Raw genomic sequence first — 23,372 nt, forward strand, 5'->3', positions numbered from 1 at the left:
TGCTGTATAGCATGCTATGCAAAACTTACGTCTGAATAATAAAATACTAATCTTAAATGTGTAATATAATATTTTTAAAGTATTTACTTAATTTTTATTGATATTTAGACTTTTTCTCGCGTAATATTAATGTAAAATCAGTATAAAATACAGTTAAAGCACAACAAGGTTGTTTTCAAAAGTAGGTCACGAACCAAAAAGTTTTGTAAACATTGACCATTATAAAATAAATAATGAATGTTTAACGTATTTACATACATAAATATATTACGTATTATATATCCATTAGGCGTAAAAACGGTTTATAATATAACATAAATTTTCCAAAAAACTTTTAATCTATTTTATCTACAAAAATGTTTTCGTAAAACTTATGACATAACTCTTTATTGCCATTTTTATCTAACTTCTGATCTAACCCACGTAAATTATTAGAGTATGGATTAGATAGCATTGAAGTAAAAAAAATACAGAATTTCTTTCCTGAAGATCAAAAGGATCATCATAAATAAGAGATCCGTTTAATCGTACGATTTTCGGAATACATTACTTTTATCACCGATAAACCTCAAATGTGACCAAGGGTCAACCATTTCCAGTAAACTTTACACATAGTCGGATGATGCAAGTACCAGTAGTTAACGTTAAATTATCCTCCATTTGTGATTTCGACTTTAACGAGAGTTTTCAATTTATTAATATAAACCTTTCGTGACACTTCAACGAATTTTATTTTAACGAAATTGCAAAGGCAGTCTAGCAATTTGTTGTTAATGTTACTTTGAACCCAACGAACCTTAAATACGTGACCCTTCAAAGCTTAAGGGGTGATTTATTGATTTTTTCTGTTTCTAAAAGAACGTAAAGCACGTACAAGCGCGTGGTTTGAAATATTTACATATTATGACTGCGTCCAGGGCCTTTTGGCGTGAATTTTTTGGCCTGGGGCAAACTAGAATGGTTATGCGATATTTATAGGAGTTCAATATAAGTTTCTAAACATTACTTTGTCTTCTTTCAATATTGGTAAAACTAGTTTTATGGTAATCCTTTTTCGATAATACATTCAAATGAGTTAAAGAAAATATTTGTATTTATATTTTTTCCAATAGTCATTGAACAATTTTATGGTTTTACATAAGGTACATAAAGTCACACCAATCTAGGGCATGCTTTATTAGCCTTAGGGTCACGATCTAAATTTAGAACGTGAGCACTTTCAAAATTCGAAAGTCAAAGGCCTTTTGGCACACCTCATCATTATTACTATGCTATTTATAATATTTTACATCTTATTAATTTTAGCTACATATAACCTAATAATTAAAACATTTTAATATATGTATATTAAATTATATATTCACATTATATATACTTATTTTTTTAATGTGTTAATTTAATTGCCAATGAAATTTACTTTTCTATATTTCGACTGTTATGCTCTATGTGATGCTGATAGTTGAAAGAGCTGGATTTTTACGGAAAAAGTTTTCTCTCTTGAAGAGTTTTACCAAACTACTAATTCAAGTGGTTTGAATATGGTTAAAAATCTACCTAATATACACTATCAAGATAATTTTCCAAAGCTCTTCACAAATGATATTTTAAAGGTGCAAGTCCGGATTATATGGTGGATGGCATAAGAACCCTCAAGTGGCAAAAAAATTCAATAGAAATGTATAATCTTTTATGTAGTCAAATACAATACCCATTATATTGGCAACACATAATTATCTTTTGATTGATTGCTTATTTTAGTTTCGTAAATTATCTTAGAGAAATAAATAGTTTGTTTTATTGGCAGTAGAACACGATATTCTTAGTTGAATGGAATCCAACCTTTGCCACAGTTTGTCTCACCCTGCTCTAATAAATTATTGCAACAACTTATTTTGTATTGAGCATTGTTTTAAAAGCTCTTTCTTAGCGTTAGTTATTAGATATCGTAACTTCGCTGTATCTAGTATATCTTTTGACTAGCATTTATTTCTAGTAACGGTAATTTGCATATCCTTAATCGTTTTTAGTTTACATATATTATTTTATTTTGTGTAGCTCATACTATCCCCAAGTCTCTCTTAGCATTAACAATTGATATAAAACAATGAATAAAAAAACAATAAATATTATAGAAATGCCGTTTGGATATCGCCATAAATCATGCACAGAGTGACGTGGAAAAGTGCTCGAATCGTAATCCACGAAAGGTATTCAGAAAAAAGGTGGGTAGATAGTATCTCCTAACGACTGAGAAAATTTTCGTCTATATAATCCACACGCTTTAGGCTAAGGGACTTACACAATTTACCGCTCGAATATATTACCTAAGTTACAGGCGTTTCTTGCTGCCGAAAATCAGCGCATGTGTTCATTAAAATTTATAAGTAAACATTCAAACACGCATGTGCTAGATTGTAACTGCTAAAAATACAACGGGTGTGTTAGTATTCTAATTGTATATAAAATATAAGTATTAAAATAAAAATGCAACCCTAAATGTTGTGATTGCCACAAATGATATTAACAACAACATGTCTGTCTATGTTACAAAAAACGCCCGGTCTGTCACATCGCTTCTCGCATTCTAATTTCTTAATTTACGGCTAGATACAATTAGTCTGTCTCTAAAATACGGCGACAATGATTCAACACAACCTTTTATATCGTTATTCACAGTCTGCAAAATTTATTATCGTCTTGAACGAAACGCATCACAACGAGCCGTAGGTACGACTTTCTTTGTCTTATATCAGTCGCGTATTTTAATTGAAAATTACGATCCAAATAATAAGCTTTTTACTAAGAATTTATTAAGTGCAAAGCCAGGATAATTCAGTTTGTGAGAATTTTATATTAAAAAGTAACAACTTTAAATGTTTCGGGTTTTGAGACAGAAGGGGTGTGACTTTGCAACTAAAATAGACGCCGGAAAAGTCGGTAACAGATTACTTTATAAATGTATATAAATTACTACATACATACATAGAGTAATGTAGCTGCCGTTATTAGGCGCTAGAGTACAAATAAATGGCAGGTCATGGAAGTCAGAGTTTTCATTGGTGTGTCGAGTTGTATTATTGTCAACTGTGATTTCGTGAAGTAGCTGGGTTTATATGTTTAAACAATATACAAACTGAAAATTCCAAATTTCCAGCTGTGAAAAATAGTCGTTCCGCAAAAGACATTATTTAAAGTAGAGTGACAGACAATAACATGTTTATACCTCAAAACAACGCATTAACAAGAGGTCGATAGTAGGAAAGATCAAAGCACTAATACAAAATAAAATTTAAACGCAATATTACATTTCGAAATCCACTTGATACTTTAACCCGTAATTTTAAAACTGTTTCTATTTTAACCACAACTACATGATTAATATAAGTAGGTTGGTTGCAAAACTTAAATACAATTTTACATGGATATTAAATAAAACTTTTGGTAAATTTTTATTACTTTTGTGTAATCTCCGTTTATTTTTAATGCTGACCAAATATAACATAAACCAGAAATATCATAAAAAACTATTTAAGCGTCTCGTATACATAATATCTAATATATTTTGCACCCAAATCTCATTCTTTGATTCCATTATTTAGCTTTTATAAATCGTATTCAAATAAACGCATATTACTAATTAGACCCAAAAAGATAAAGTAGTAATAAATATGTATATATATTGCCATATCAATGTATTATCAGGTCGTGTGTTTTAATTATAAATCCAGAAAAGCGCTTAATTCTAAATGAATCAACTAGTAAGCTGTATATTACCGTATTTCAATCATCGTTATATGCAAAGGTTTGTTTTATATTATCTGCAAAGCAGCGACCCGAAATTATCACCGATAAACTGCCCAAGCAAGATTCGCACGTATTTATTTTTCAACCTCTAAATACGTATCACGAATGCGCAAAGCCTTTGATCATGAAAATTAACATATAAAATGACATTACCGATAACATTGAATAAACGATTTTCCCATTTACAAAAAGAGCATTATACTATATATGTGTACTACGCATCTGATATTTAATACAATTTTAGACAAAAGTCATATCAATGAAATATATATTTTTATGAAATGTTATATTTCAATAATCAGTTGATGTTATTTAGATGTTTATATGATCCTCGACATTAATTTTACACTTGAATAAATCCTGTCAGATGAGAGTGAAAACACCTATGTTATCGCTCAGCAATAACATTACCATAAAATAACAATTTACTATGCGTGTGTTAAAAAATATTTGCACTACTTTTTTTTAACTATCGATCTAGTACTAAATAATCTTGTTTACAAATATAAATTTGCTTTCGCTTAAAACTATTATATTGTTTTTAGAAATTGCGATCGCTTAACGAAAATAAATATCTGTCGTCTGAAAACAAGTATAACCATACAACAACACATTTTTCTATATAAGTTGCTTTTTCTATAAAAAATTATATACTCTTACGAAAACGTGCCGTTACATTCACGCGGTTTACGAAATTATATTTCGTGAAAAGTTTTCTCTGCGGTACGGCAGCGTTAAAACGTAGCAAAGCCGTATTTCAGTCGAGATTAAATATTTTGTGGGAATTGAAATATATCGTGAGGCCTTTACAGTATAAATGTGTATTTGTATGTAGTGTTTATTTTTTTTAAAATCATCTATAGATTTTTATCCTAGTTTATATTTGTTTTATAAAATTAATTTAATAAAAGTTATCACGTGACATTACTTTTTATATACGTTGTATATTTTTTCATAAAGGATTAATCTACAGTTCTTACATAAACGAGGATAACGCACAATCATAGCTTGACTGGATTTCTATATAATTATTCTCATACTCTTCAGACCTTTCATTCGGTCCGTTTATCTTAGAAGTGATATTCCTTTTTCTATTGTTATTTTCGACAATATTTGTAAGCCTTTTAATATGGTCATTTCTTTCTTCAAATAATCAAATAATCTTTTCGTACATATTGCTGTTTTTACATACTACATTATATTTTATTGTGGAACGATTGGTTATCTTTTCGTGTTTCTGAGAAAATCACAGAATTGTTTATTTAAAAAAGATAAATCTTCATTAAAAACACATTAAGAGCAAGTTTTTAAATATTTTTGTTGTTACACATCTTAAGAAAAGATCATATGAGTAACTCCCACGTTTTCAATCTAAGCTTTTAAACAATTTAATTTTAATTTTTTCTAAGAATTGTGGATATGTATATCTTTCATTGAAGACTCACCCACGTGAAAACTGGTGAAAATGCAACAAAAATGAATATTCGGATCAAATTTATTGGCAAAATAGTTTGCGCATTACTTAAAATAGTTTTTAAAATAAATTTCGTGACGATGTTAATTATATATTTGTTTATCCATTTAAATTTAATTAAGATCATCGTGACTTCATAGGTTATTTCAATGTGTCATGATGGTCAAAATAATAAACAATACATTATTTGAATTCCAGGTTCGATATTTCAGCAGTAATATTCCTGACATGGCTGAAATTTCGTGCCAAAGAAATGAAATATCGAACAATAAGTTCTCATCGCGATGATTCTCGGAAAGCAAATAATATTATTATTTGCGAACCTCTAAAAACCATGTTGTTTTGTTACAACACACACACACACATACACAAATATAAAAACAATACACAAAAAAATATTACATAAAATAATAAAATTAAGCGATACGACCCAGACTAGCTTCTTGTAGCTAGAATTAAATATATCAATGTGCAATGCCAACGTATTAACCCCTTTGAACGCGGAAATCGACTAAAGTCGCCCAATTGATTTTTTTATCTCTTTACGCAAAAATCAGTTAAAAAATGTTTTTCAAGAAAAAACTTTTTTTGTGAATAAACATAAAATATCGTTTTAAATAAATAGATTTGCATTTCTTTTTTAAAAAAATTGAATATTATTTTTGATTAACGCATCCAAAGGGTTAAAGAGCTTGATGGCAACAGCCATAGGTGAGTATGCTAATGTGGACGTCCAAGCTTTAACGGGTATCCAAAGGGACGCGATTGTTATAGTATTATTTTTTATGATATAAACCTTTCTTATATATATTTTTTAATAATATATAGTAAAGTTGCAATACTTTTTTAAAACGTAATCCAACATTTAGTTTTATCATTTTCTAAGTAAGTTGTAATCAAATCTTAAATGATACATAATATTTACTTTTATCATTAAATATCAAAGTTTCAAACCTAACTTTTATTTATAAAAAATGTTTTCTTCTATAAATATTTAGCTAAATTGTTAGCCTATTTTCAAATGAGCTAAAAATATTTTCCATAGATAAAAACATATTGAATAATAATTTTAAAAAATCCTAATTATTCGGTAATATAGTGGGCAATTTTACGCAGTAACGCGGTAACCGTCAAAAATTCACTAGGAGCAACCGCATATCTCTCGGACACATACGTGCGATCTCATACCATTTATACTGTATAGCACACAACTGCGCAATGGTTTTAAAATCTAATTTAATCATTGTATTTCAAAGCTAAATTTAGAAAAAATCAGAACGAATCAAAAATAATATTTATAACTCAAAAAGTAGAGGGTCCGGTATTCGCACATTCGTTAGCTTCGGTACCTCACGATAGTGAAAAACCGACAGCTAGTATGTGATAATTAGACTCAAATACAAATATTCTAATACTTAATATATTCACCTGTTTTTTATCCTATTTTTGTCATTCGAAGGATTTGAATATAATTTAAAGTATTTACTTATATTGTTAGTAGAATTATCAATTTTATTTTTTTTAATATAATTTTAGAAACTATATTTTTAGTTTAATTTCTAAAAGCACTAAAAATCTATAAACTCCCTATCTACAATACATAAATATCTTATCGATGAAATTAATATACTTTTAGTTATTAATTATTTGAAAATTATTACATTTATTTGTATTTTTTCTGCACCTTTTGTAGCTTACGTGTACAAAAAGATACGATATACGTTGACACGCGTTTTCAATAATACTCGTCGTATTTTCTCCATTTTACACAAGCAAATGCTTTTCACAAAGCTCAGTTATGCCGACGAGTTTTATCAATATAATATGAAAAAATACAGATTTGTATTTTTCATAATACTTATAAAGCTAGTAGCAAGTGAAATATTAAATATTATAATAATGGTTTTCAAGTGGGCTAAATTATTTACTTTTTAATTTATTTTTTTTTGGTCACAGATATCATAATAAATACTCCTATATATATATATATATATATATATATATATATATATATATATATATATATATATATATATATATATATATATATATATATATATATATATATATATATATATATATATATATATATATATATATATATAAAAATATGCAAATTTAGTTTAATATTAATTATCATCGGATTGTTTTGAATTTCGATGTGGCTGAAAAGTGATCTTGAGTCCGTGCTTTATTAACACGTTACATTCATGACTCGGATTATATAAAATAATTATTCATAAATAATAAAACGACCTTAAAATAAAGCAGTTTATAAATATTGAGATCAGATAAATTCTATAGGTTATACATACAGTAAAACACACTATATTTATGTTGTCTATGTTGACTTTTCAGAGAAGTACGATATTCAATATATAATAATAATATACATTCTTACCGTCACACAAGATTACTATTATACATAAATTATATTATAAGGCTTATGAAAGGAATTTCCTAGAGGCTTACTGAATAAGGATAGATAGTATTAATACGTAAAATTACTAAATAACTAAAGAGCGACTTCAGTTACAGGTTTAATCAATAATATATTACGCTAGAGGTACCGAGTTCAAATAAAACACTTTTACATCCTGTCCGTGACACCTGTCGATTGGAAATACGTGTAAATTGTTTGCAGGCAAAATTTAAATACAAATTTATTGAAAAGGTATATTTGCTGGTAGTTTTAATAATTAAATAAAATCTATCTATATTAAATAGATATATTCAATAGTTAGTTTCACAAAGATGAGATAAAACAGCGTGCGAGATTGCAAACAACGTACATGTTCCAGAGAATACTTTGTAGATTTTTAGGGCCGGGTTTAACCAGAAATTTACCATCAAGAACATAGGAATCGAGTTGTTATAAAAAATTAGTAAGCACGTCACTAAAACGTAACAATTTATTGACAATTGAAATGTTCTATAATACGTTAGTTCATAGCGTAATCCAATATAGTTTTATTATCTAGAATTACTCCTGGTTGTTAGAAAGGATCAAGCCCGACGAGAGGGGGAGAGAACCAGCCGATGTAATTAAGCTGTATAGTTACCACCTGCTCTTTGTGTACGCTCCCTATTATATGTATTGTAAAAATAAGGCTATTATCTATGGCCATTGAGACTAATAAAACGTGGCTTATATGGCTTTATTTTAAGCATGACAATTCCATAAAATTTCTAGATCACGCGTTTGTAATGATGGCAATATATGATATTTTTCGGAAATGACAAATATTATACAAATATTTTTAAAGATTACTAATGCATATAGCATAAACAAAACTAAATTTTCTTTCGGAGAACCTCGTAAACGTATTTATGTGCATTTTTAAGTTTGTGGCTATTTTTATTTCTTGGTGATATCGCGCTATTTTTAAAATACGATTTCTATTGAGAATTTATTTATATAGCACCTTTGTTCAAATGACACTTATTATGTAAAATTTAATAGAGTCCTCTATAATATATATTTTCACGGCAACTCAGTGATATATACATAGATACTGCTAAAATATTCCTTATGTAAGGAACATATATTGATTGTTATGATACTGCAGAGCATTTTAACGTTTTCTTGTGGGTATTGTAATTTATAACTAACAAATTGTTCATGATTTTAAAATAATGTTGCTGATTAATTTATGTTTTTGTAATAAAAGGTATTTTTACCAACCATATGTAATGGTTCAAAAATACTTTTTAACAATATTTTACATCAAATTCAAGTAATAAAACTGGGTTAAATGATAACCATAGACTTTATTAGACGGCGTTAGGAAACTAAACAAACTTAAAAAGATAATGGAACTTTGATCAAATGCTAAATAACAAAATTATAACTATTTCAACGGGCATTATGCTATATATGTACGCGAAAACATTATATAGATATAAGCAAATCATATAGAAATACTGCTTTTTTAATCAATTTTTATACTTAAAAGCCTTAAGTAAACTTGTCTCGTATAGGCAAATTTTATAGTTCTAAAAAGCTTATTCCTTTATTATATATTTTTGACGAAAATATATTTATATTTCATCTAAATTTTTAATTTTTTATAGGTATTATGATATTACATTTCGAACTTGTATTTATGGATAGTTTTTAATAATAAAATATTATCTCGAATGCGCATTCAAGTAAAAAATATTAAAAGACAATAGTAATATTAGTTATTATTAAAATTAAAAATTGTGAAGATAATAAAAAAATTATGTTAATTATCAAATATTTTTAGAAAGTTCATGGTTAGATCAATAAGAATAACGAAATTGTTACTAAAGTAAATAAAAATCACGTTTTTCAAATAACCAATATATAATCTTAGTAGCTTATAATAACATTGTCTTTTAATACTTTTTGAACTTTCCGGTCGGCGAATTGTCATCGGTGACCTTTCATCGGTGAACATATTATACAAAACTAATGATGTTAATGCGATATTTACAGTGAATGTTTGGCTTATTTATTATGTATTGTAAATTGTTTTATATATTTTGCTTATATTAAAATAATAATTTACTGATTGAATGCTATAATTCACGTGCTTTTCGTCTGTTCTCGGTGTGGTCCGCGTCAGATCCGCTGGCCAGCTCGCGCAGCCACCAGTTCCAGCGGATACGACTCTTACCATTCGCCTCACCGAAAGTGTTATTTACAGGTAAGGAAATATCCAATTAACATTTAATATCCAAGCATGTATGTAGATGTTTACCCGCCACATAATACTAAAGCGCTATCACATATTCGACAAAAGATGAGCGACTGACTTTATTACTGTTATGTTAATAGGTATACATGTTTTCTTAGGAAACATAATATTCTGCTGAGTAAGTAAAAATAAAACACCATAAGTTATAGAAAATATCATGACATTCGTCATCTCGCAATGAATTTCGGTCAATATGAGATCTACTAGTAAATTAAATTATCAAGGATAATAAGTGTTTTAGAAATTCATTAACACTAAACGCGGTACTTAGTTTACGCAAAAGTGATGAACTTAGAATTAAAATATTATATATATACAAAGCTCTACTATTGGGAAGAGGAAAGATTCTGTTTTGCTCATCTATAATTGGATCTGACAAGGTCGTAAAAATAATTTGCAAAAAACTTTATTAAAAAACGAGTTTACAAACGAATTTTATGATCTGATTTTTATCTGTATTTTATGAATACGATTATGTTTGTAAGTGGCTTTTATCTATGAGTGTTTAAGTGCGTTAGTTTTAGGTGGCTTAACACTAAATGCGCACTATTTAATTTACAGCGAAAGTGATTAATTAAAGTTCGATTAATTAAAATATATACAAAGTTACACTGTTGGGAAAAGTGAAAATCTTTTTTCGCTTATCTATGAGTGTTCTGAATAATCAGAGCTGACAGGAACGTGAAAATAATTTGCAAAAATTTTAATTTAAATGAAACGAGTTCACAAACAACATAATTTTTGTCTATATTTTATAAATACAATTATGCTAGTAAATGGCTTTTGTCTATTCGTGTTTAAGTGCATTAGTCTTATGTTGCTTATTTTTTGTATTCTCTGAAGTTGTGATACCAAAATCGATTAAGTAGCGAGTTGATATGATATGTGAGAATAAAATATCAATAATACGTTTACATACAGATGTATGTTCTGATTTTCGTAATGGGTCTGAATTTATGTATTTTCAAAATTAACTCCATTTTATGTTCATTTAAAAATAATGAAATGATATATATTGTCTGAAGTGTGGCTTGTTGAATGAGACGCAATTCCACATGTTATTTGAAAATTTCGATTTGATTAACTTTACAAATGAACCCGCTTTTTAAAATAAACGTTTATTCATAAAATCTGTATCATTCATATTTATTTCATTAAATTTAAATAGACAAAAACACTGCAAAGATTACTTTGCGTGCACACTTTTAGATCTCATTTTAGAACTTTCAAGGCGAATAGGTTCAGATTGCTACTTTGTAGCATTGTACGTTAATCCCTTAAGATTCATTCGACCTTTCTTTAACATCTCGACAACCCAAAGTCTATTTTTATTATCAGTGAGAGGTAAAATCCTAATCCTTAAAAGGTTTCGTGCAGCTCTTTATTTGTGTGTGCCTGACGTGCCGACAAACAATATTTATTATATGAAAATACACTAATTAAATAATAAGTTGTTAATAGATGTACAGTGATCCTTATCTAAATATTTATATACAAAGACCGTCTGGGTAGACAAAAAATAATTAAAATCCAAGAATTTGCGTATTAAAAAGTCATTGAAATGTCTAAACGGTATTTCTTTTCTTGTGATCAACTCTCAATAGCTAAGGAAATGTTGTAATTATTTTTCATTAACTAATTATATTATTTTACTAAATCTTTAAAAAGATATTACCGATGTTCTATGCTAAGAATAAAATACAATAATATTTTTATCCCATTCAAAGCAAAAAAGAGCACTATTGGTTGTCCTTATATATAGTCACAAATAATAATTGTAAAAATACACGAATCACCTATGCAATATATTTAAGTTGCAATTATAATAATAATATATAATATAAACAGCAATGGTCTCAATTTGGTGGTACACCATGAGATATTATTTTCTCTTTGAAATACACATAATTTATTTCAACATTTTGCTTTATTTTTTTAAATAATTATTAAACTATCTTAAAACTATTTTATTTATACCGATATTCTCTAATATATTTAATATTTAAATTCTGTCTATTATTTCGAAAGCTCTCTTAAAATCTAAGAAAACTGCTACAATGATTTTGTTTGTATCCTTGGTTTACAACCAATAATTTATAACTACTTGTAATGCAGTCTCAGTGTAATGTTTTTTTCTGAATCCCGATTTTAAAAAATAATGAAATCCTTTAATTGTTTGGGACGGACTTATGGTCCAAAGACTAACCGAGAAAAGCTCCACACGCCATTTAGTCCAACATCATAACGTCCGCAAATAAAATATTAAAAATGTTTTTTTTTTAACAAATCGAGGCGTAACGGAAATTTGCATATTAATCTTTTGTAGATTACTAAATATAAATAAGGCAATCAATTCAAATCCGATTGCGTAATACTTTATATTAAAAAATAACGTTATAATTACACAAAAAACATATATTTTGCTAAAACATAATATACTTCCTTAATTAGTTATATTTTTACTATAAATGCTTTAAAAAGTCGATGGAATTATTCATGCGTGACCAGTGTGTACCATTCCAGTCATCATCAACAGATTATTTTTTTACTAACAGTACCATATGATTTATCATATTATGATAATACGATGTTTACAAAATATTTATTTAACGGTATTGATATATTGAATACACCCATTTTCATGTTATAAAATTAAATTCACAGTATGTATATCAAATCAAATCCAATAGCAAAGTACAATGTTTATCGCGTGAGTGTCGAATTCTTTAAATTCAAAAAGAACGTCATAATTATACTTAAACAAATACGCTACTAGGTACATAATTAAAGAAGTGTAAAGAAGTATTATGTTTTAGTAGCGTATATGTTTTTTGTATAATTATAACATTCTTTTTTAATTTAGAGAATTCCACACTCTATAAACCTTGTATTACGCGATCGAATTGATTTGATTGTCTTAAATATGTTTTTTATTATGCAAATTCCCATCACCCCTCGATTCATCGATTTAATAAAAAATCGTTTTGAATATTTTATTTATGAACGTTATGTCGTTGGACCAAATGGCGTGTGGACCATTTGCCGTATGAGCTTTTGTCGTGGATGTTTAGTCGTTGGACCAAATGTCCGTGGAGCTTTTGTTGTGGAGGCTTATTTTCACATGATCAGAGATTCACATAATTATAGTCACATTGTTCGACAAAACACTACAATATTTAAAATCAATTAAGCCAAAACGAATTAACCTAATTATAGGTCAAGTAAATAATATTTTTTACAGTAAGTGCCATAATATATAATATATAACTAGCATATCACACTCCTGAATAAATTACATACTAAAGCATACGATGAAGCGCTGCTTTACATATTATTAAATTTTCGAAAAGTTATTCGAATATTATGGAACAATCCATCGTGATTTTTTTAGACATTTTAAAACTAAAACTTTTGCTTATTTTATAAAGAAAACGAAATGTTATCATATGCCTTAAACTTTATGATTTTACATATAATACTTTTATAACCACATTTTTTAATAAAAAAAAAGTAATTTTTCAAAGAACGACTTTACTTCAAATATTCATTTCATTTCTCCATCACCATAAATCATCCAGATTAGTAATCTTTGCCTATTTTTATAGTTTGACATTAAATATTAGAGCATGTTACAGTTAACCTAAAGTACCACGACGGAATTAAAAAAGTTCAATTACTAATTGTATTTAATAATAAATGTATATTTTCTCATGCAAACATTGCTTATGAGAATATTGTAAATACAAAATGAAAATCCATCTTCATTTCGAATGTCGAATTAATTGAAATGTCATATTCAGATTTTATATTATTTGCATAAAACTATATTCACTGCTGAATTGTGTATGCAAATTCATCGTATACTGACTTGTTTATCCATATTTATGTTTGAATAAATATTTTAATTAAAAATGTAATATTAAAAATATATAATTTTATTAAAATAATAATTAATGATAAAGAGTAATTTAACCATTGTCTAACGAATAACCTTAGTACATGTATCATTTAATATACATAATATATTCAAACAAATGTGATAATAATATGATTTTGAACGAATAGCTTAAATTCCGATTTAAACACACTGAATAATCCATATATAAGTATATAGAGAAACTCTGCGTTTGCAAAAGTTTCAAAGGTTGAATAGCTAAGAACTCAGAATTGCTATGTAATTGAAATTTCCTTGTTGTTATTTAATATTATATTTTAGCCGACGAAAATGTATTATTATATACGTCTGTATGTACGCAGTCAAATTGCCCTGATCTATTCGTGCAAGTTCACACCTCAAACTTTTCCCATATCCTATAAAAATCTTTTTAATGGTCGATTTGCAGAAGAGAGAGTAATATAATGTTTCGACATATTGAAATAGTTTTTTTTTATATAGTAAATGGAATTATTTTGTAACCTGAACGCGAATATTCATCTTAGTTTTAGACTTTTTTCTGAGAGAATTCGTAAAAGGTGTGGTTTAATAGCTTATTAGAGAGAATGTATTAAATTAAATAAGTTATGTAGATTACATTTAGGTCAAATCTTGACACAAATGTTTCAAAACATATTATTAAATTGCTAAAAACGAGTGACAAACCAGTGAGTTTTAGAACTCTGCTGTGGGAATGAGAAAATAAATAAAAGGACAGATTATCGTGAGAGTTTTTTTATAATAGTAAACCAGAAACGATAAACATGATTTTTAAGAAAATATTCCATATTCCGGTTATTAAATCGCTCGATTAAAATTTAATATGAGAAATATAAGTCCTCATATTGACCGTATTGAAATTTTTTTATTAAGAAAAATATCCCTTAAAATACTTTTTGTTGTTTTCGGGGTCTTTTGCCCAATACAACTCACAGTTCTACTTTTGGGCAAATTTGACAACATTACTATTGTCGCAAAATAATAACCTAGTTTTCCACTCTGCATTATTTCATATAATTTATATTTATTTAATTATTTAAATTAAATTATTTATATGTATAATAATATTATTGTTTGTACTTTTCAGCATTAGCTTTGTTTAAGTTGCTGAGCTTTAAAATATAAAAAGGAAAGTAATTTTAATCAGATATATGCATATATATATATATACAGATTCGTTTCTCACCATTTATTTGTAAGAATTCTATAGCGTCACATAAACAAAGGTGGTCTATAAATCAACCCTGTGAAAACACACAAGATTTCAAAATCGTGAATAATTTACGAGACGCTACCCAAAAAGTAATCATAAACATTAATTTGTGCTACTAAAATAATAATAAATAATATAATTATATTCATTGAAATGGTCAGTTAAGAAATTTTATATTACTGCCATGCTCATGTTGTCTATATTTATTTGAATGAAAAGATCATAAAGATCACAATTTAGGAATGGCCAATAACTAAAATAAATTATTATAAAGTCACACTAGTCGGCTGCTAATCCTGAAAATTCATGTATCCCCTATCCAGTATGATCGGGCCTGTAGGAAGTGAAAGTAGTGCCGAGGCAAAGCTTAAATCTGCCCCCCCCCCTCACAAATAAAAAAAATTATATGTACAAAAAATGAAAAATAAATTATGGTGGCACTACAAACCGTTACGGCTCTTAGCCAAAGTATTCAAGTTATCCTGGGAGTAGAATTTGCGTAAAGGGTTTCCCGTTGCCTGATATGCCGGATTTTTGTTGATAGAGTATGAGGGAAGAAAATATGTATGTAAAGGAATAGAGATATCTCTTATACACAACTGCTAGTTTTTTATTATAATAATTGCTAAATAATTTTTATTATCAGGATTTATAATTGTTGCAATTAGAGTATCTTTGGTAGCGACCGGCCTTTTAACAGCGCAATATTATTCAGCGAAACGATGATTGCGCTATCACTGGCCCAACAGATATAATAAAATTGTCAAGAAAGTATAAATGTGGAGTCTGAAAAGGCGTTTTGTGGGGGTCTTTTTCTTTATTTATTTATTTATTTTTATAGCCAAAACTTGGCTGCAATCTAGTAACACTAGCGTCATGGCGGCGGAGGGCAGTACAGGACAGGAAGACAACGGACGGTGGTGCCCCATCACCGTTCGCTCAATATGTGTAATTGCCACCCGTCACCATCTGTCCGCCAAAATTTTATTGAAATATTCATGTTTTTATATTGATGTATTTTATCATTATACAATATATAGTCACTTTAGAAACACTGTATGCTAAGTTATAGCTATTCATTTTATTGATTTTATAATTAATAATAAATTAATTTATCTTAAAATTCAAGGGTCATAGGTACAAAAAGGGATCGCGTACGATTTGAATATTACTGAAATATTACTGGCTCATATAACATATAACTTTATTATAAATATAAAAAACTAGTATGAATATTATTAAATAAATGTAAAACGTGAAATATTAGGTAAAATAAAATGATATATTAATTTTAAAAATATAAAAAATCACGTTATTAATATTTTTTATTCATATTTATTTACTTATTTACTAAAAATTGAGTATATTTTTAATCTTTGAATACAAACAATAATAAAAATAATTTTAATATGAGTGCTCCCGTAGGTTGGCAACCCGGACTACTGGGCTGGAAATTATTATGTAATAATAAAATATATTATATTATGATAGTGGATTGTTCAGCCCAGTTAATCTGGTTATTTTCTCATGAATTTTCATTAAACAAATATGCGTGTGTGTAATTAATAAAAGTATAATAAATAAACTTTAAATTCAGGTCACTTAAAAAGAGCAATATTTTAATATTCAATGCGTAGATTATAATATTTATATTTTTCCTTTAATATTCATATTATTTCACCTAAAGTTCTTCCGGATGTGTTTGGAATATTTGAAAGTGAGTTAACGAGTCCGATTTATAAAAACGTATTAATTTAGCTTTTAACACCAGACTTTTGAGATTTGTGAGAGAATTCTTTGATAAATATACATACATTTTTCGAGTCACCTTGGTTTTGGCAAAAAAATCCCAATAAACGAAAAGCCGCGCCAGACCTTTGTTTCGGACCCGACATTCCGTTCTTATTAAATTCGACAGAAATATTTCCTTTATTATGAATTTCAATATTGCCTGAGATTAGTATTTTTTTAATAATTTTATATGAGAGGTTAAGAATGGGGTTAAATTAATGTACAAATTCCAAGGAGTCGTCCATTACGTATTTATAATTATCCATTCTTTCACACCGTATTTAAAATTTGTAAACGTTAGGAAATGACTCCATCGAATATCTTATTCGATGCTGACAACTTCGTAAAATGTCGTATATGAATTGTTATGTCTTTTACACTAAGATGAGTAAAATTAAAACTTAAAATATGTTTAAATATGAGATCAAATAGTACATAAGTAGTACAGATATTATTTTACAAGTAATATTCATTACAAAGTGTTAACTTTATCAAAATTTATTATTATTATATGTTCAAATATTAAAGGACAATCGTCGGAATTCGCATTTCATAATAAGCTATTATATTCTATCACTAAAGATTTGTTATTCAATACGGAGTATTTGTAAGTATTTGCCTTTTATCGGGGGACATTTTTAAGTCGCGTTTTCAACATTAATCTTAGACTACTCTCACAACGAGTTTTGTGAGAAAAGCCATTTTCGGTACTAAGCGAGTTGAAAACGTTTATTTTTAAAAACTCAACTGACTCAAACCAACATAAATATAAATAAAAGTCTCTAAATAACAGAAAGCTTCTAATACATTCGATTCATTGTATGAAAATTTGAAGCATTCCTGTAAAGCTTAAAGAAACTTTAGGGTGGGTGGCTTACTAATTCAAGTTTATCGATGGCTAATTAAAATATTTTAATTTTGTTTTTACACATTATTGTTGACTATTGCTGGACGTTGCAGAGAGACTCTCAAGATACGTACAAGCGCAAATCAGCAGCAAAACGGATAAAATTAGGGTAATTTATATAGTTTTATCATTGAGTACTTGCCATACTATGAAACAATTATGTTATGAAACTTTGTAAAATAAAAACCTGACCTCTAACACAAAAAAATACTTTATTTCGTACATAAGTATACTAAATACTTTTAAACTAAAAACGCATTTAAACTAAAGGGATAACACATTAGTTAAAATTTGTCGACCAGTGTTTTTTTTTTTTTTAAATTATCGTATCGAAGAAAAATGTACTACATAACTCGAATAATTTTTAATAACAACGTTTTATCGCGTTATTATTTATCGTATACAGCTAAAGATGATAAATATAATATAACGTACAAAACTCACTTTTAAGTCTCGAAGGCCCGTCGACGGAATGCGAAACTTCAACATTTCATGACGAAGGTCGAGTCACTGTAAAAAAACACGTTGTATTATAGTTTACATGGTTTAATCTATGTTTAGTTCTATTCATCGCATAAATTACATTGTAATAGTTAAAATATACCTAGTTAATTTGCACTCCGAATCTTTATAACCGGTCAAAACAACGATGCACGTGTAAAACCGCACAAAAAATCGCACTCTGCGCCATCTTGTTTTTACTCGTGTAAAAACATTTGAAAAACAAATAAATATTTAAATCGTATTTATTTTTATTCGAATTTTTTTTAAATAATTATTTAAGACCGTCGAAACGCGGCAACACTGTAGTGTTTAAATTATTATTATATACATATACACTATATAATAATCTTATATGTACATACATACTATATAAGATTATTATATCTATAATATGTATATTCAAACTTATCATTTATATTTTTTAACGTATGGTATTTTTCATATGTAACATCCAAATCGAAGTATTTTATAACTATGCCAAAACCTTCACCAACCGAAGAAAGTTTGATTTGCAACAAATTTGCAAAAAAGAGGTTTGCAACATATATTATTGGCAGTCATAACTTATATACAATTAGTAATGATAGCTTTGTGGCGAAACGGTCACGGAAGGTAGAGATATTTTCGCCCCTTCCCCTCCCCTTTGAATATGGCTAGAAAAATGCATGTCATTGAATTAAATACGACTACTAGCTAGTCAGCCCCCATATGACGTTCTTGTGCTTACGAGAAAATACGTGAGCTATACGGGCGGTCGCCTGGGGCGCCAATTACTTTAAATGGATACGTCGTTTACTCAGAACAAGGGCGCCATTTGATAATATTTTACACGGTATCGTTATCTCCTCGATTTCTTGAATATTTTTTGGAGATCGTATTTGAACAAAATTTTCTAAATGATCTCTGCTTGAGCCCAGGGCACTGAACACTAATCGTCAACTAGAGCATAAAAGACAACGCACTCCTCTTCTTTTCTTGGCCTGTCGTCCATAGTTTCTTTAATTGCCTAATCGCTTGGCGGCTTATTATTTCAGGTCTCTTAGCAGGCCAGCATCACAGCGGGTTATTTTAAGCAAGTTTTTTTTTTCTTTGGCCGGCTGCCTCCATTGTCGCCAGTGGTGCTCTTAATCGAGACGACAGGCTTTCGAGTTGTTTCGACGAATCTAAGTGTCAATAAAAAAGTGTTACTCGTAATTATTTTTCTACCACTAAACGGGCTTGATATTTTTATTTCAAAGCAGTACTTGTATTTTTTTTTCTTGACAAAGTGTTATATTTTTCACTTCTATTAAGCCAAGATTGAAATAGTATATAATAAAAAATACACTTATCTATATAATATAGTAAACTACGCGGCAACATATAATAAGATGCGTTCTTGTATATAATTATTGATTTAAATGAATTTTATTTACAGGACACAAATAAATTCAGAGTTGCATTTAAGAAACAAAAAGCGGAGGTTCAATAAAATATATTAGTAAGAACAGGGGTTCCTAAACTTTAATCATCAAATTAAGATTTTGATTAAAATTAGTACTTCAAAATTAATTACAACGGCGGCTAAAAATATTCTTTGTTACAAAACTATTGTGGTTGAGAAGTTTATCAGTTTTAAAATATTCATGGAATAACGTATAAACAATTTGATAACTTATATTACACCGCATAATAAACTAATGTTATTTTTAAAAAGTTGTATCTCAGATAATTTTAATTTTTTTCAAGATTAAATTTTGTCATGAGACCAAAGAAAAATGGAAAAATCGACAAAGAAGTATTTCAGTATTACTCTTGTTTCGCTTTTTGTCCGTAAGGGTGGAATAATTTTAATATATGAATTTGCTTATCATAAAAATACGTGAAAAGGCTTACCCGATCCAATATATTGTAGACAACAAAAATGTGTTTCTACTGAGTCAAGGATTAACAGAAACTTTATTAAGTGCCCACCATTGTTAACTCTCGCGGATTATAAACTTGAAAGCATCATAAAATTTTGAATGAATGTTTTATAATCTTTTATTCATAAATCAGCTAATTGTGTATACAGAATCTTCTCGTTTCATATTTGCAAAAGTAAAAAATAAATATTTTTTGTTACTTCTAAATCGATTATAATATTAATTATCTAGTCAAATAATTTATTATGTGCTATTGATATCAAAATTGCATTGGAATATTTAAAAAAATCTGTTCATATCTCTTGCTAGCGATGCTAACCATCTACCGATGGATAGCGAGCAACACTATCAAGTCATAAATCGGTAACGGTAAATAATAACAATAGACTTAAATGCCTTTTTTGTATTACCATTTCCCCAGTATGCCGTGTGTATTTTTTGCAAATACTTGCATTTTATTATTTTTGTTAAACGGCAAATGTTTGAAGATGTCGAAACGAAATATATCATAAAGCTTAAAGTTCAACCCTGCTTTTTATAAGATACTAGACGAATAAATGTGGGTCGAAGTCGATACGACATAGTTAGAAGTCGATTGAGGGTCGATAGAAAATGTTATTACATAACAATTGAATAATTAAATTCATCAAAAATTACTAAATATTTCTCTTTGCTTTAATTTTGTAATGTTAGTTATTTTTCGCTTAATATAAGTTTGCTATCTTTTTTTTACATAAATGTATTTTTTGTAATATTATTTTATAAGGGTTTAATTTTTATACATTAATATTCCTATAATTTTATATGTATTTTTACGGGCTATAAATAATACCGAATACAATCAAATATTATATTGTAGGTTGCGGTTAGATTAGGAGGTTCATAATCTCCGACATTCAGCACTCCGTCTTATAAGCGAACTTGATCATATGAATATTACTTGACTAAACATCACTTATTTGGGGTAGATCTTAAATCTCATATTAAAATATTCTAGCTATTTAGCATGTGCAGTGCGTCCGATTTTGCATAAATCCGGCAACAATTGAATTTGTAACTATCTTCTTGGAAAACGGATTTGCCGGTTTTTGTGCTTAGGTATCGATCAGTTATCTTTAAAAGCGCTTCATATTCTTTCGTTGCTGGTGCCATTCATAATAGATACAATTGTATCGTTAATTGCGCCGGAAAGAAATTAAAAAATTAAATGTAAAACGTAAATTAGATTTAATAGATGATGTTGGAATGCCCTTTTTATTGCGAGTGAATTAAATACAATATTAGTTAAAGCATTAAATAAAGACGTTTGCCGAACTTTGAATAACATTATGATTTATAATTAAAATGTATAATAATATTTAGCTTACGAGACCAACGAACCTTAAAATATTAATAATAAAAATGACAATTTATGAATTAAATACTTAAAACTTTGTGACAAATTATCTCACAACCTTTTGTTAAAATAAAATAACACATTTATAAAAAATATACATATTTATTTTATACATAAATAAATCCTTAGAATTTTACTTTAAGTTAAATAAAAGATTATTAAAAAAATCTATGATTTTTAATTCCTTATTATATAATAATTAAGGAATAAAAAGTCAATAGGTTCAATCAACATAGCTATACAAAAGCTTAATTTTAAATTATTGAAATGGAGATAGCAAAAATATATATCGCTAATCCTCTTTGTTATTTATGGTTACTGGAGAATGGAGAACCTAAGCGCTTTTGCATCTTAAAGCATTTTAAAAATTCAAGTGAAAATAAATTTTACATGTTCCACTTACAAAAATTGAATTTTTTCTTTTTGTTAATAAATATATCAATTTGTATAGCTAAATTCTCGTCCGACTAAAAAAAGTTCACGTGATATCAAGTGAAACGCTGTTATGATAAAATAAATTATGGTAATTAGTTTATGTTGGAATAAACTTTGCCTGTTTCAGTTCAAATTAGTTTCTAACAATATCCATATATATTACTTTTAAATAAAGGCGTTTAGCTTTCGCCTTTCAGCACTCAATCCCGTTGATAGAGCATCTGACCCGATTCAGTGCTCAATGATAATAATTATATCTTCCAAGTAATCTGTATCCAATATATGATTAAACTCAAGATTATTTGCCAGTCCAGAACCTCTACTTTGACAAACTTTGTTATACAATAACAAATGCTTTATTGCTAAAGCATTTGCTGAGACAAATTAGAATAAATACATACATATTATTTACATCATACCTCGCTTTACGAGATTCCGAATAACGAATCCTTTATTATAGCCAAATTTTCAGTTGCACTTTTTGCTATGTATTTCATTTAAATAAAATCACTTATAAATATAATTAACATAAAAAAATGTTAAACGCGTGACATGATGTTCTTATCAGTATCCAATGTTGTGGATGAATCTTGTAGGAAAAATTGTTTCAACGTTTTACTCTACTTTCTGCTTCTTTCTGCAGTTATTTGCACAGTATACTGGATGTCTAAATATATGTGAAGCTTTGGCGCTACGTTCTTAGACAGAATAACTTTAATAAAACAAGATATTTATTACACTTTCGAAATGAAAAAGCGTTTCTAACAAATATTTTGCTGTCGGCAGCTCCTTGTGTATAGTCTGTTCTGCAAATGATTATATTTGGATCAGTAAGCGGTGGATATAACTCAAAGAGACTCAGCTGATATGGTTGATAACCCTACAAGTCATATTTCGAATATAGAAATTTCGGCCGGCGGAAAAATACTTTGTACGCCGGCTGATCGTAATCTTACCTGAACACTAGAGACGAGCCTTTTTAGATTACGCAATCCCGTCCGGTGTTCTTTGTATTGATCAACTCTGCCTTTGTAAAACATGCAATTCATTGCTTTTATTATACTGAAGATTTATAATTTTATATCTTATATTTTGATTTCGCCACAAAATCTCCTTGCAATATTTACATTCAATTTTAACTCGTAAATAAATAGTTTTTTATGATTTCTCATTCCGTACAAGCGACCATTTTCGGAGTACTTTTTCTCCGTTGAGTAGTGAATCATTGGTCTCAGCATTTTTTGGTACTTTTCAGTTTCGTTTTAATGGATCGTTGATCAAAAACT

At 28.1% G+C, this 23,372-nt stretch overlaps 1 protein-coding gene across 1 annotated transcript in view; it reads left to right on the plus strand.

Annotated features, from left to right (window-relative positions):
- Positions 1-23,372, plus strand: part of LOC148228188 (QRFP-like peptide receptor) — a 76,420-nt gene that overhangs the window by 51,501 nt on the left and 1,547 nt on the right. Inside the window, exon 8 of the mRNA XM_088199837.1 lies at positions 9,871-9,951. Coding sequence (XP_088055963.1) covers positions 9,871-9,951 — 81 coding nt within the window. The remainder of the gene's footprint in view (positions 1-9,870; positions 9,952-23,372) is intronic.

This window comes from Plectrocnemia conspersa, unplaced genomic scaffold, assembly GCF_051122295.1.
Source record: "Plectrocnemia conspersa isolate PC_06_02 unplaced genomic scaffold, ASM5112229v1 ptg000012l, whole genome shotgun sequence".
Taxonomy (NCBI): domain Eukaryota; kingdom Metazoa; phylum Arthropoda; class Insecta; order Trichoptera; family Polycentropodidae; genus Plectrocnemia; species Plectrocnemia conspersa.